The 13,539-nt window shown below is 48.3% G+C and overlaps 1 protein-coding gene across 3 annotated transcripts in view; it reads left to right on the forward strand.

The window, feature by feature from the left end:
* PIK3AP1 (phosphoinositide-3-kinase adaptor protein 1) overlaps window positions 1-13,539 on the forward strand; it is a 107,086-nt gene that overhangs the window by 88,205 nt on the left and 5,342 nt on the right. For all 3 annotated transcript variants that reach the window (XM_045568744.1, XM_045568746.1, XM_045568745.1), the window contains 3 exons: window positions 3,961-4,116; window positions 7,888-7,958; window positions 9,086-9,204. In XM_045568744.1, the coding sequence (XP_045424700.1) occupies window positions 3,961-4,116; window positions 7,888-7,958; window positions 9,086-9,204 (346 nt within the window). The remainder of the gene's footprint in view (window positions 1-3,960; window positions 4,117-7,887; window positions 7,959-9,085; window positions 9,205-13,539) is intronic.

Raw genomic sequence — 13,539 nt, forward strand, 5'->3', positions numbered from 1 at the left:
TAGGCAGCATCAAGAAACCTGTGATTTGGTGGTGTATCCAGTGTTTGAAGGCCCGTGAGTTGCCGTGTTGGAGTCACGTGTGCTCAGCAGTCTGGGCTCGAGAGCTGAGCCTTCTGGGTATCACGACATCCTGACCAGCCACCCAGGCTCCACCTGCTGCCACTGGAGCTATTGAAGCAAGGCAGACACATGTGCAGAGGAGTAGAGGAACATAGGCATGCACCCTGGGGCCAGCAGGGCTGGGGCCAAATTCCTGCTCTCTGCTCACCCCAACTAGCTGGGATCCGTGGGCAAGATACTTCACTTCCCGGAGCCTCAGTCTTCATGTGCAAAATGGCAAAAATATAAGTGCCACCCCACGAGGGTTCCTGCAAGGATTGAATGAGTTAGGATATAACCAGTGCCTGGCACGGTACCAGGCACATGGAACACTCTAAAAACCGTCTGCTGTCATGACCACACACAGGCCCATGCACCAGCTGGTGTCTTGTCAGGGCCACCCGTAGCAAGCGCATTGGGCCGAGACTCACCATCCAGGGTCAGGCCCTAGAATCACAAGTTTTAAAACATTATGCAAGGTTCACCCAAGGCTAATTAGGCTCTAAATAAGTAATTTATACCCACCAGTAGCTATAGTCTAAATTAGAATGGTCAATGTCTAAATTTTTCCGAAGGGGCATGGCTTAGTTTTTGCTTCCCAAGAGGCAGACCCTCTGATAAGGAAGTTTTTAGCAAGAGGGGTGTCAGATATTTCTACTTTGTATATCAGGGGCTTTAATGAATGTCATAACTGTTGAAAGATTAAACTATATATAATTTTCCACTGAACAAGAATGACTGAGGACCACAAGTAGCCTACATGGGGACGATGTCTACCCCTCAGCCCCAAGAGCATCCTTGTTTTGAGTTTTTATTGTAATAAAATATACATAACATAAAATTTACCATGTGAGCCATTTTTAAATGTATAATTCAGTGGAATTCACAATGTTGTGCAGCCATTACCACTTCCATTTCTAGAACTTTTTCTTTCCTGACAAATATTTGACAGCAAATAGCTGGTATGGGAGGTGGTCCTGGGGAATCCGGTAGGGGGTGGGGAAGTGACCCAGGGAGGGAGTCAGTGGAGAGCACCCACTCAGAGCTGCCCCTGAGGGGCAGGAGAGCCGGGGCATTTATACACCAGCTCCCACCAGTCACTGGTTGAGGCCAATGGGGGCACTCACAATTTGGGGGCCAGAGGAAGCTTCAGGCAATCGGAAGTTGGACCCCATACTGCATGGTGAGGCCCAAGGGCATCAGAGCATCTGCCAAAGAAAAGGCATCATTTAGGGTTGAGTAAATATGACATATTACTTAACTCCATAAAACTTGATTATGTATGTAGTACATACTAACTTGTAATGACCTGTTCTGTGGGTTTTCACACCAAGTTCCTTGAGGGGCCTCAGGGCTGCTATCTGTGTGCTTGTGGGGTGGGGTAGGAACCTGGGGCTGGGGTGAGGGTAGGGGATTGGGAGGATATGGATTAGGATCCACAGGGTTTGGGGCCACTTACTCTGCTTTGGCCACTGAAGCTCCTTTAAAAAAAATCTGTCTTCCATATTGAATTTCTGTTTTTTCTAAAGGAAAGAATTCTGCTTCACAAAAAACCATTGATACACAGTTAACATTGTCTCTGGGAAAATTAGGGTTGATGAATGGCATTTCTGCTTAAAGGACTTTTTCTAAGAATGTGACCCACTCTAAATACAAGGACGGACTCTATTAATTTGGAGACTTCATTTGCTTTAGAAAAAAAATATTTCGTTAATTTGGGTTAGAACACCAAGTATCATTAAAAACGGAGACTCTGCTTATAATAACTTGCTCGTTTTTCTTCAGCCCCAGGGGGTGGTTTTGCTGGTACTGGGATGGTACGGAGAAGGGCTACAGAGACACGTGGCTTGTTGAAAGCCATGGGCCCTCAGAGAAAATAATCAGTATTTGTGTTCTGGGTGTGTCCTGTGGGGCAGGACAGAGAGGAGCAGGCTGGGTCCCAGGAAACCTGGTTTCTGATCCTGGCTTTGTTGCTGAGTCACTTCACGATCCAGGGCAATTCCTTTAACCACTCTGTGCCTCAGTTTCCTCATTGTGGATGCACCTGACTTACCTACTTACTGGAAAAGTTGTGAAGCTCAAAGGAGATATAATCATGCATACAAATGCACTTTGGGAAAACACCATGCAATAGAATAATAATTATTATTCCTGGCACTGTATCTTTATTCAGAGAATGTCAGGATTTTGTAAACATTTAGACTGGCTCTACCTGATTGCCCTGATTGACTCTACCTTTTGACCGCCTATGTTTTTCCTGTGTAATTTGCTTTCCTTATAAAACTGGTTGAGGGTATAATGTTGCCTCCTGGAAGTTACCTAAGCAGACAGGAACTTCCCTTAAAAAGATGATTTTTAAAAAGGTAGGTCAAAGCTGAGAGAAAAGAAAGTGTAACACTTGTTTGGGCTCTAAGATACCATGGGTTGCACGTATGTCAGAGTGTCCCCAGCTACGCCTGCCCAAATGGCTCCAAGCTGGGGGTGGTGGGGTGGGGATGCTGCCACCAACCAGTTGTAACCAAGAGAGCCCCAAGATGTGAAAAAGACCCGCGTGACACAAAGACCTGGGAAGGTGGCTGAACACTAGGACCTTACACTGTACCTGGAACCAGAGTCTCCAGAGTGAGGACATCTTGTGCCTCCTCGAGCCAACAGCCCACCCTTTAAGGTCCTCTGTGCGGAATGTTCACTGAGGGGCCCGGTCTGCCCTGTCCTGGCCCAGCTCCTCCGTCCTGCTCTAGCTTAGCCATTTCCCCTCCACAGTGGACTTCTGGCGTTGGCAGGTGGAGCCACCTCTGAACTTCCTGCCACACCTGTCCCCTGGAGAACAGAGGCAGGGGAGGAGGCGGTATCTCAAGATAAGAGCACACAAAGCCTCCACCTTCCTCCTGAGCTTACAGGGCCGCAGCTTCCCAGAGGCCCCGCTCCTGGGCTCGGGAAGGTCCGGGCAGCAAGGGGAGGCCCCGGGCAGGAGCTCACCCCGCTTTACATTCCCTGAGGAGCCAGTCGGTGCTGGGCACCCACAGACATTTTATTCTGCTCCTCAGCAGGGGTGGAAACCTAGGGAGGGGGAACGACAAACCACTGGGCAGAGCCAAGCCGTGAGGAGGTCAGGTCAGTGGGCGAGGATTCTCCCGTCTGTACCACTGATCAGCCTTCCAAGTCCCAGAATCTTCCACAGGCCTGAAGGACCCCCTTTCATAAACTCTCTGGGTCATTGCTGTCCCTGTGAGCCACCCCCCCCCCCCCCCCCCCCCCCGCCAGCTCCACCAGCTGTCACTTATGAAGGGCGTGAGAGGCCGTGAGTACTGGCTGAGAGCCTGGACTCAGGAGCCTGGGTTCAAGTCCCAGCTCGGCCACTTGCCAGCTGTTTGACAGGGCTGCCACCTCACTTCTCTGCACCTTAGTTGCTGTTGGGAATGATGATAGTGGTATATATCTCTTGGGTGTTGTGGGGATTAAATTAGCTAAAGATATGGAAGCTCTGAGAACCACGCCAGGATCACCTGTTACTGCAGTCAGTGACGGGCACGAGGGAGCAATTCAGAGAGGGCGACTGACGTGCTCAAGTTCCACCACTGCTAAGTGGCAGAGCTGGGGCAAGCCTTTCTCTAGCCGCATGTTCTTTCTACTTCCTGACGCAGAAGTGCCCTTTTCTCACACTCCTGTAACCCTCGCTTCTGGGCCAAACAGGATCACAGGATTCCATGGCCTTTTTAGTGCTGAAGGGCATCTCCTCCGCTTCCTCAGTTTCCCTCCCCTCCTCTCCAGGCACCCTTTGGGCTCAGGTGAGGGAGGCAGCTGGAGAGGGTGCGGCTGAGCAGTTTGGCAGGTGACAGTCTTACCTCTCTTTCCTTCCAGATTTGGAGATCACCGTCCCGATTCGGCACTCACAGCACCTGCCGGGGAAAGTGGAATTTGGAGTCTATGAGAGTGGCCCCAGAAAAAGCGTCTTTCCCCCCAGGACAGAGTTCAGAAGGGGCGACTGGAAAACAGACAGCACCTCCAGCACAGCGAGTGAGCAGCTGGCCGGGGAGGAAGGAAGGGGGGATGGCGGGCGCTTCACAGCTGGGCTGCAGCTGGCACCCTTGGGCCTTGGGAACACTGTTGCGAGCCCAAGAGCTCTCCGATGGGACCCGGTTTGAGAGGCGTAAAAGATGAGGAACGGTTAGCCTGTGAGGTTTGCATTTTATCCTGTGAAGCCAGGTTGCATGAAAAATATTACTCCATCCTTGTTCTAAATAGCAAACCCTATTAATAAGAGTTAACATTTATTAAGCATTTACTATATGCTAAGCCTCTTCATAGATTAATTCTCAGAAAAACTCTGAAACAGGTATTGTCACCTCTACTTACTAAGGAGGAAGCTTAGAGGCTTAGTGCCTTGTCCTGCGTTAAGGAGCTAATACGGTATAGCTGGGATTTGAACTCAGGCCGTTTGGATCCAGAGCCAAGACTCTTAGCAGCTATTCTTGGTGCTTCTCCAACTATGGTAAGGGGGAGGAGAGGGCACAAAGTCAGAAACGTTAGAAAACAATGGACTCAAATTTGAGAGTTCCAACTTTACAGGCAGGTTGAGGATCTAATTAGGCAGTATCTTCCTTTTGGCTTGATAGCTTGAATAGGAGTCTGATTGCAGCAGACAATACAGGCTGATGTGCAGGCGGGAGCCGGGACTTGGTTTCCATATCCAGGGCAGTGTTAGCTGACTCCAGATACGCTGGCTTCACGAGCCGAATAGATTGGGCTTCTCTTCTTTCATACATTTCAGAGTTAACAAAACCGCTGGGAAAGCAATGAAAGAGGAAGCGAGAAGCCAAATGTCAGCACTCTTGTCTTCTTAAATGTCAGGCAGAGAACCCCAAAATGTGTGTTGGAGCAGGAAGGTCATCTAACCCAGGGTTCTTTATCTTTTCTGCATCACAAATCCCCTTGAGAATCTGATATGTGGTCTGGATCTCTGTGTGTGTGTGTGTATGTGTGTGTGTGCTTGCACACACACATACACGCACACAATTTTGCCCACCCATGGACTTAGGTCAAGAACCTGTGAACTAGTTTTCCTCTTTTCTTTATAGATGGGGTATTTTCAACCCAGAGAGGGAAAGAATTTTGCCCAAAGTCACACAGCCAGTGTGACTGGCGAGGGTGGGAGTAGAACCCAGCTCTTCTCTCTTTCATGTCAACGTTTCTGCCACCATTACCTGTTGAAACAGAGCCACAGCCTGTCACACGGCCACCTGGGAAGTCTAGACTGGACAGAGGAGAAAACTTCCCCTTACGTAACGGGTGTGATAATATGTATCCAAACCCCCTCCCCAGGGCAATTTGAGAATTTTGACAAGTTCAGAAATGGGAGAGGTTTTTCCAGGGCTCACAGGTGGCAGAGGGTACAAGGCTGTCTCTCAGACACATGGAGGAGGAGAGGAGAAGTGGTAGAACCCTGTCAGGGTGAGGACAGAGCTTTCCAGGTGTGGGGAGGGGAGCAACAGCCGGAAATTTAACAAGACAAATGCAAAGTACTCATTTCAGGTTCAGAGTAATTGAACAGATTTTATGTATATGTTTAACTTTGGGATGGCTGGGGATGAGGACAGGATGGAAAGAATAAACTGTACATTTTACCTTGTGCAGTGGTTTATTGCCCAGGGCTGGCTAGCTCAGCTGGTTAGAAAATGTTATTGAATGACAGACCGGTAGATTTCACTCTACTGTGTGGCTATAGTCTGCATCCAGTCCCCATTATACAGTTTTCACCATCTATTGCCATTCAACAAACCATGCCAAACCTTAATGCCTTGCAACCTAGCCATTTATTTATGCCTGATCCTGCAACTTTGGCAGGACTCAGTGGGGATGGTTCATCATTCCTTCCTGTGGCATCAGCTGGGGTCACTTACGCAACTGCATTCAGCTGTATGCTTGGCTTGGGCTGGAGCATCCAAAGTAGCCTCTCCTCCTCCAGGATGGGAGATCCTCTCTACACGTGGCCTTTAATTCATAGCCTGCACTTCTTATGGCAACAAGATCCAGAAAGGGAACAGTCCAGGAGGACGAGCTCCAATGTGCAAGTGCTTATCAAGCTTCGGCTTGCATCACACTTGCTAATGTCATATTGGCCAAAGCAGGACACATGGCTGAGCCAGCATGAGGGAGGGAGGGACCATACACAGGATTGGATGCTGGGATGTGGGGTTCACGGTGGGTCACTAATGGTTAGTCCACCATCTTGAAATTGATGATGATGATAGCTGATTCCATTAGTCAAATGCTTACTGTTTGCAGGCCCTGTCACCGTCTGGTGTAATTCATTCTGTATGACAGTGCTGTGAGTTTCTAGGTAAGGAAATGGAGATAGAGAGGGTAGGCAACTTGCCCTGGGTCTCCTGACAAGTAGGCAGAAGATCTGGGATTCATGTCTAGATCTTTCTGTGCTCTTATCTGTAGGGATATATTGCCTTCCAGATAGAAATAGTTCCCAGGGCAGGGAGGGAGGGTGAGGATGGCCCAGCTCTGATTTACCAACTGCCCCTTAACCCCGAGGGTCACACCCTGAAAACAGCACTACTGCTGTGATGGTGCAGCTGTCGTCCCTTGGGAGCCACAGAAAAACAGTTGCCGTTAAATCTGGTTATATCTAAAAATTTCAGCCCCAGATATTAGTGTTGTGTTTAAGAGAAGAAAAGTTTCATTATAGAAAGACTTGACCTTCTCTTAGATTGTCTGTACCAAGTTTCCTAAAGGTCATATTATACTTGTAGATGGTCCATTTCTTTCCTCACTCACTCATCTACCAAATATTGAGGACAGCTCTGTGTATATCAAGCTAGACTGTGTACTGGAGACACAAAGGTGAAAAAGGGCCAGAGTCTGTCTTTAGGGGGCTTGTAATGGAGGAGAAAAAGTACAGGAATAGCACGAGTTAGATGCTTGTCTGTTCCTCCTTCCCTGAGGATAGAAGCCTGGCAAGGGGTGAGCACTGCCCTCTTTCCTCCTGGCCAGAGTGAAGATGCCGAAGGCTGGGGCCAGAGCCCCCTCCCAGCTGTGCAGCCTAGAGGGGAGGTGGGCACACAGGCCATCCACCTAGAGAGGGGGAGGGCAGGGCTGTTGAACTAGGGAGCCAAGGTTCAGAGACAAAGATTGGGGCTAAATATTTAAGAGTGCCAAGGGAAGGGACAATGGGAGCTTATGGGCAGGAATTTCCAGAGTCACAGAGCCAGCACCTGTGATAGCTTTGTACTTCCTGCTAGCAGATAACTTTCAAAAAGAGTGTAGTTCATTGTGTCGTTCAGGTCAAAGTGCCTTGTCCCTTATTAGAAGGCATGTCTGCTTGTGTGGTACATGCACATGTTTGCTGTGATTCCTAAATAAGTAAAAAACTATAGCGATAACATTAGTTTGCAGGTTTTAGAAAATACCACTGCACAACTGAGAATCAGAGCACCTCTGTTTGCTTGTCTGTCAAATCGGGACACTAATATCAAACAGGATCTTTGTAGGGGTTAAATGGCAATCATGTTTTTGAAGCACTTTGCATGTGGTAAGTCCCCAGTAAAGGGTAACTATAGAGCCAAAATCGGTCATCAAAATGTGAACCATTTTGTTTTATGCTGAAATGAAAACTGAACTCTAATAAAATGGTTTATAAGATGACCACGTTTTGAAGAATCTCATCCTCACAGTTCATGTATGGTTTCGATTAGCAATAATAAGTGAGTGTGAGAGTTCTGCAATTTATTTTAGCCTGAGAGAATCCACAGTCTGGCTGAGTTTGTTTCTATCCTTTAGGCAGCACAAGTAACCGGTCCAGCACGCGGAGCCTCCTCAGCGTGAGCAGCGGGATGGAGGGGGACAACGAGGTGAGAGCCCAGGTCCCCCCACGTCGATCTTGTCCTGGGGGTCGTTTCATCGCCAGAGAGAGGGTGCCCGGTGAAGGAAGCCAGACACGGAGGGCCACGTGTTGTGGGATTCCCTGTGTGTGGAGTGTCCAGAAAGGGCGGACCCGTGGAGGCAGCGTGCAGACTGCCGGTTGCCTGGGGCTGGAGGGAGGGGGAATGGGAAAAGACTCTTTAATGGGGATGGGCTTTCCTTTTGGGGTGATGAAAATGTTCTGAGACTAGATAGAAGTGGTGGTTGCACAGCGTTGTGAACGTACTCAATGCCACAGAATTGTTCACTTTAAAATGGTTAATTTTATGTTATTGAATTTGCCCTCAATAAATAGAAAGAGGAAGGAAGGAGATAGGTAGATAGCCAGAAATCCACTTGGACTCGTTAAGCCGATAGGGTGTCTGTGGGAGGGAGCCGTGGGTCTCCGGGAGTCCAGGGGCAGGGATTAGGAGCAGCAGAGCGGTGAGGAGCAGCATGCCAGAGAGAGCCCAGGGCCCTGTCCTGGGCGTCCCAGGGCCAAAAGCTCCTTGGTCTCCACTTCTCTGTGCATACCTGCTTTCCTCTCTCCCTGCACACTGCCTTTTCCTGCTTCCCCACGTGCCAGGGGCACAGTGCCCTGGGAGCCACGAGGCCTCCGAGCAGAGAGTAAGCAGCTGCTTTAGGTTTGAGGCCACATTCCAAGGTGGCCCAATTTGGGTCAGCGTGTCTACCTTGATCTTGTGACCAGTGGACAGGCAGGAGAGGGCCACATCAGTCACCACCAACCCTGGAGACTTCTGGGAAAGGGTCCTAGGTTGAGGGGGGGCCATTTCTAACAAGCTCCCAGGTGAGGCTGATGTTGACGGGCCACTGACCACACTTTGAGCAGGAAGGAATTTGAGTTCTGGCAGTTACTGATAATCTGGGCCAGATTGTCTCCCTCCATGACGCCAGGGGGACCTGGAAAGCTGCCACGCATTGCTGGGCTGGTTATGAGTTGTAAACAACCTGCAGCCAGGGCCTGAGGAGGACTGAGGGGCCTTTGGGATATGGGTGTCCAGCCATGCTGGTTGCTTAATCTGATTTCCACCTTTCTTTGTCGTCTTGTTGGCTGTAGGATAATGAAGTCCCCGAGGTTACCAGAAGTCGTAGTCCAGGCCCCCTGCAAGTGGATGGAACACCCCCCGCGCCCCTGGAGAGGCCCCCCAGGGTGCCTCCGCGAGCTGCCTCACAGAGGTAATGTTGAAGCTGAGAGGACATTTTTTCCATCACTTTCTGAATTCCAGGGGAGAGCAGGACATCTAAGATGACTTAAGAATGAGTACGGAGCTAACTGAAATGCCTGCCTTTGACACATTTCAGGGTGAAGTCTTCATTCATTTAAGTGATGCTTTATTCAGTTACAAATACTTTAAATAGCAAACGCAATATTTCATAAGTGAAATACATTGGAAAATGTCACCTTTTAAAATAATTTTTATCTGTTGGTCTAGAATTCAGCTCCCTGATGACTAACTCCCTTGCCTGTACGGTGGGCACAGTGGCTTTGGGGAGCAGGATAAGAAGGCATCGGAATGAAAATGCAGGGGAGAGGGAGCATCGTAGGGAGGTGGTGAGCCTGGTTCTGAGGTGCCCCTGCCCTGGGTCACGTCTCCAGCAGCCACTCGCGGCACTTGCATGAATCATTGAACTTTCATGTACCTCAATTTCCTTGTCTATAAAATGGGAATAATAATAGAACTTGCCCACAGAGTCGTAAGGATTAAGTTCTTGGCCTATAGTAAGAGCTCATCCATATGAATGGTTTTTCATGCAGGAGAGGAGTAAACATCTGGAGAGTTGAAGATAAGCACTAGACTAGAGAGTTTGACTAATTTACTGGGCTCTGATGTACGTCTTTGTTTATATGGTATTTGGGCCTCTGGTGGGAATTTTTTTATGGTTTGCGGAATAACGGAAAAGTGGTCAAAGCCAGCTTGTGTGTCTGCCGATGGAGAGAGGAGCCCTTGGGAATAAAAGCCTAGGCTTGTCTTAGGAGTTTAATTCTTTGATGTTTAAAATAAAATGTGTGTGTGTGTTGGTGGGGAGGAGGATAAGAAAGGAATAAGCTTTTTCTCAAATGGGTTTTTTTTTCCTGCACTTTAACTTAGATGAAGCTCACCCGTGGAATTATTAATGGTTGAGAAAGTGCAACAAGGAGGCCTTTTTTCTGGTTTTCTGGAAAGAGGGGCTGAGTGCTTACTCCATGCTAAGGATCTTTCCACTTCTCCTTTTGTTAGTTACCACTTTTCCGTGTGCTCCCCTTGACATTTATGCACTGGCACTCGCTACTCAAACACGCCCCGGCCCAAAGCTGCAGCACACTCACCAGGCATGTTTCCCTGGTGTAGACTAGGGAGCATGTGTTAGAAAATTAGTCCTGGAAGGAACCTTAGCAATAATCAAGTCCAATCCCCTGAGTCTGCATTATGTTCTATTGCTTGAAAATTATTATATATTTTAGAAAGAAGGGCTTACCAAGAGTGGTTATGGTAAATAAATACTGTTATTTATTGAGAGCTTATTATGTGCCAGGTGTTATGTTAAACATACTAAATAATGTGCTCCACAACCCTGAGGGAGAGAGATGTGTTATTGTTCCATTTTGCAGATGTAGAAACTGGGGCTTGAGATTGGGATGAGACTGGCTCTGTGTGGCACACCTGGCTACACCTGTCTCCCGGACCCCCTCTCCTAGGCGTTGTGATATACCTGTCCAAGAAAGTCTGGATGTCAGGGGGCGGAGCTCCAAGATCTAAGACCTTTTATTCCTAAAAGTCAAGGGACTCTGGAGATAGTCTAATTGTGCCAAGATAAAAGGAGCTGTCAAGCTTGAAACTTTAGCTGCAAAGATTCTGTGGGATTTGTTAATGGAAGAGAAAAAGAGAGCCACGAGGGAAACAGGTTCCAGAAATTAAAGGACAGAAACTGAGATGCCTGTAAATGTGTAAACGGAGATGGCAGCTGAATTATTTGCGGAGTCCGTGAGCATGTTGTGATAGAGACGGGGAGAGAAAAGGAGAAAAACACTTTTTGCCAAGGAAACAATGTTTGCAAAGAAGTCTGTAATTTGTAGAACTTGGGGTCTGTGTGCATTTTTGGTGTGAAGAAAGATTTGCAAGCATGAAAGTGTTTTGCATGTATGCAATTTTCATAATAAAACGAGATCTTTGAGCAGAGAATAATATGGCCCTCTCTCCTGAGTGGCTTCCGTGCTTGGCCTGCTTACAGACAGGCTGGCCTTCGTGTCCCTGGCTCCACTCTCAGATCTGGGCATCAGCAGCTCCTGTTCTCTTGACCCACCCACCTCTGCCCCAAGGACCACCGGCAGGTGCCGCCTCCACCCCACTTGTCCCTCTATCCCAGTTATCCCAGTTCTGGTCCCCTCCTCTGCTCACTCTGCATGCCACCCCCAGAGCTTGATTTGCCCCCAACAAAGGCATCAAGTCTCCATCTGCATCTCAGCCTTCTCTTTCCAACTGTTCACTGGGATCTTCACCCAGGTGCCCCACAGATATCTCAGACACAGCCTGCGCAAAACTGAACTCGTCACCCCACCCACCATTCTCTGCCCCAAACTGCCTTCTTCTGGCACGTTCCCAGGCTGAGAAAGTGGCACCATTCTCTGCCTTCCCCGGGCCTTACACCCAGAAGTTATCCTCATCCTGCCTCCCTCACAGCTCCCACGTCCAGGTCTGTTTTGTCTCTAGGCTCTGTCCATTCTGCTGCCCTTCAGCTGTCAGATCCACCCTCCCTTCCATCTGCAAGTGCCTAAGTTCATCCCTGAAGGGCCACACTTCCCTTCCTGCCTCCAGGCACTCACTCCTCCACCCTGTGGCCAGAGTGCACTTTCTGGATCAGAAATAGCTGGTGATGCCAGTGCCTGGTATAAAAGCTTTAAAATTTAATCCTGTATATTTCTGTTTTCTTTGGCTCTGCCTAGGGTCAAGGCCCACCCCTCTCCTGTATTCACCTGTGCTCTACCCTGTAAGAAATCCCAGTGAGCTGTGCCACTGCGTACTCATTCTTTGTCCAGTCTGTTCCTTTTGCCTGGAATGCTGTCTTGCTATTCCCTTCTAATCTCTGCTTAGGAAATTCCTGTACATCCTTTAGGACTCAGTCCAAACATCACCTCCTCTGTGAAGCCTTCCTTGATGTTTCCATGCAGAATGAATCTTCTTCCTTTGGTTCCCAAATACCTCTATTCTAGTACATTCCACGTTGCAACCCTTGTGTACATATCTGTCTCCTCAAGTGAATGGTGAACCTCATGAGAGGAGAAACTGTTTTTGATTTTTAATTTTTTTTTCTATTACCCCAGTGCCTGGCAAAGTAACTTGAACATACTAGGAACTTAATAAATATTCATTGTGTAAGGAAGCGAATGGATGGATGGATGGATTGGTACTGCTTGGGTTGGACATCCTAAGCTCTTAAAAAATTCGCCATCAAGTCATCTCCCACCATGCAGGTGGCTTATAGATTAGTGTAAGAGACTTCCCACTCCCACCTGCTGTAAGTTCCCTGTATATTTAGCTGAAGAAACAAAGTAAAGGGAGACAGATGCTGATAAGAAATAAAGCAGATGCATTATATCCTTGCATGGCATTTCCCTTGCTCCTTCATCCCTATAGGGTGGGCAGGTGACAGTGTCGTGTTCTGCATAAAGTCCAACAGTCAAGAAAAACAAAAACCACATTCTTGCTGTACCATTGGTCCTTCCCCCCACCTTTTTTTTTTTTTTTTTAACTTACTCTGCTATTCATGAGTGATTTGCCAATTACTAACAATCTATGCCATCCTCTTTAGGAAATTGCTTGGCTACCACCTAATCAGAGCACACCCGGAGGCCTCCTGCAGTACCAGGAGTTAATCCTTTAATTGCTGACTAGTAAAGAGGTCTGTGGAGTCCTAAAAGGGACTGGAGTGATCAGGGAGTGAGGGGACAGAGGCTAGTTACCAACTAATAGGCAAGTTAAAAATATTTTAAACAATGTGTGTGATTACACAAAAGCATACCAGCTAAATAACAGTCCTGCTATAAAACAATGTTAACCAACATCAGGATTTCTGGGCTTTTGAACCAAACTCACCGTCAGTGAGCCTCGCCCTGCACAGAGAGAAGGCAGCAGCCAGTGCCCAGGTGTCTCTGGACAGTTGTGTCTCCAGCTCCAGCTTCCCAGTGACCTGGAGAGGCTGTGTCTCCACACATCGCCCCTGATTCTGATTTAATACCCGTTACCTCCCTGGTTCTGACAGGTCTATGGTCACAAATCCATTTCCCGGAGAGGGACTGCCAGTCTTTAGCTGGAGTTGCTCATCAGAATGAGACCTAGAAAGGGTGTGCTTGTAGGCCACGCCACCTGCGGGGGGAGGGGGGGGCACAGGAAAGGGAGGGAATCACAGAAGGTAAAATGTGAGGCTCACGGAGCACACACGGGGAAAGGATCTCCGAAGAGTTCTTCCATCATCATAATAGAACTATCAGCTTTACTTCCTGAGTGCCTACTGCCAGCCAGAAACTGTGCTACC

The sequence above is a fragment of the Lemur catta genome, chromosome 14 (genome assembly GCF_020740605.2).
Source record: "Lemur catta isolate mLemCat1 chromosome 14, mLemCat1.pri, whole genome shotgun sequence".
Lineage (NCBI taxonomy): Eukaryota > Metazoa > Chordata > Mammalia > Primates > Lemuridae > Lemur > Lemur catta.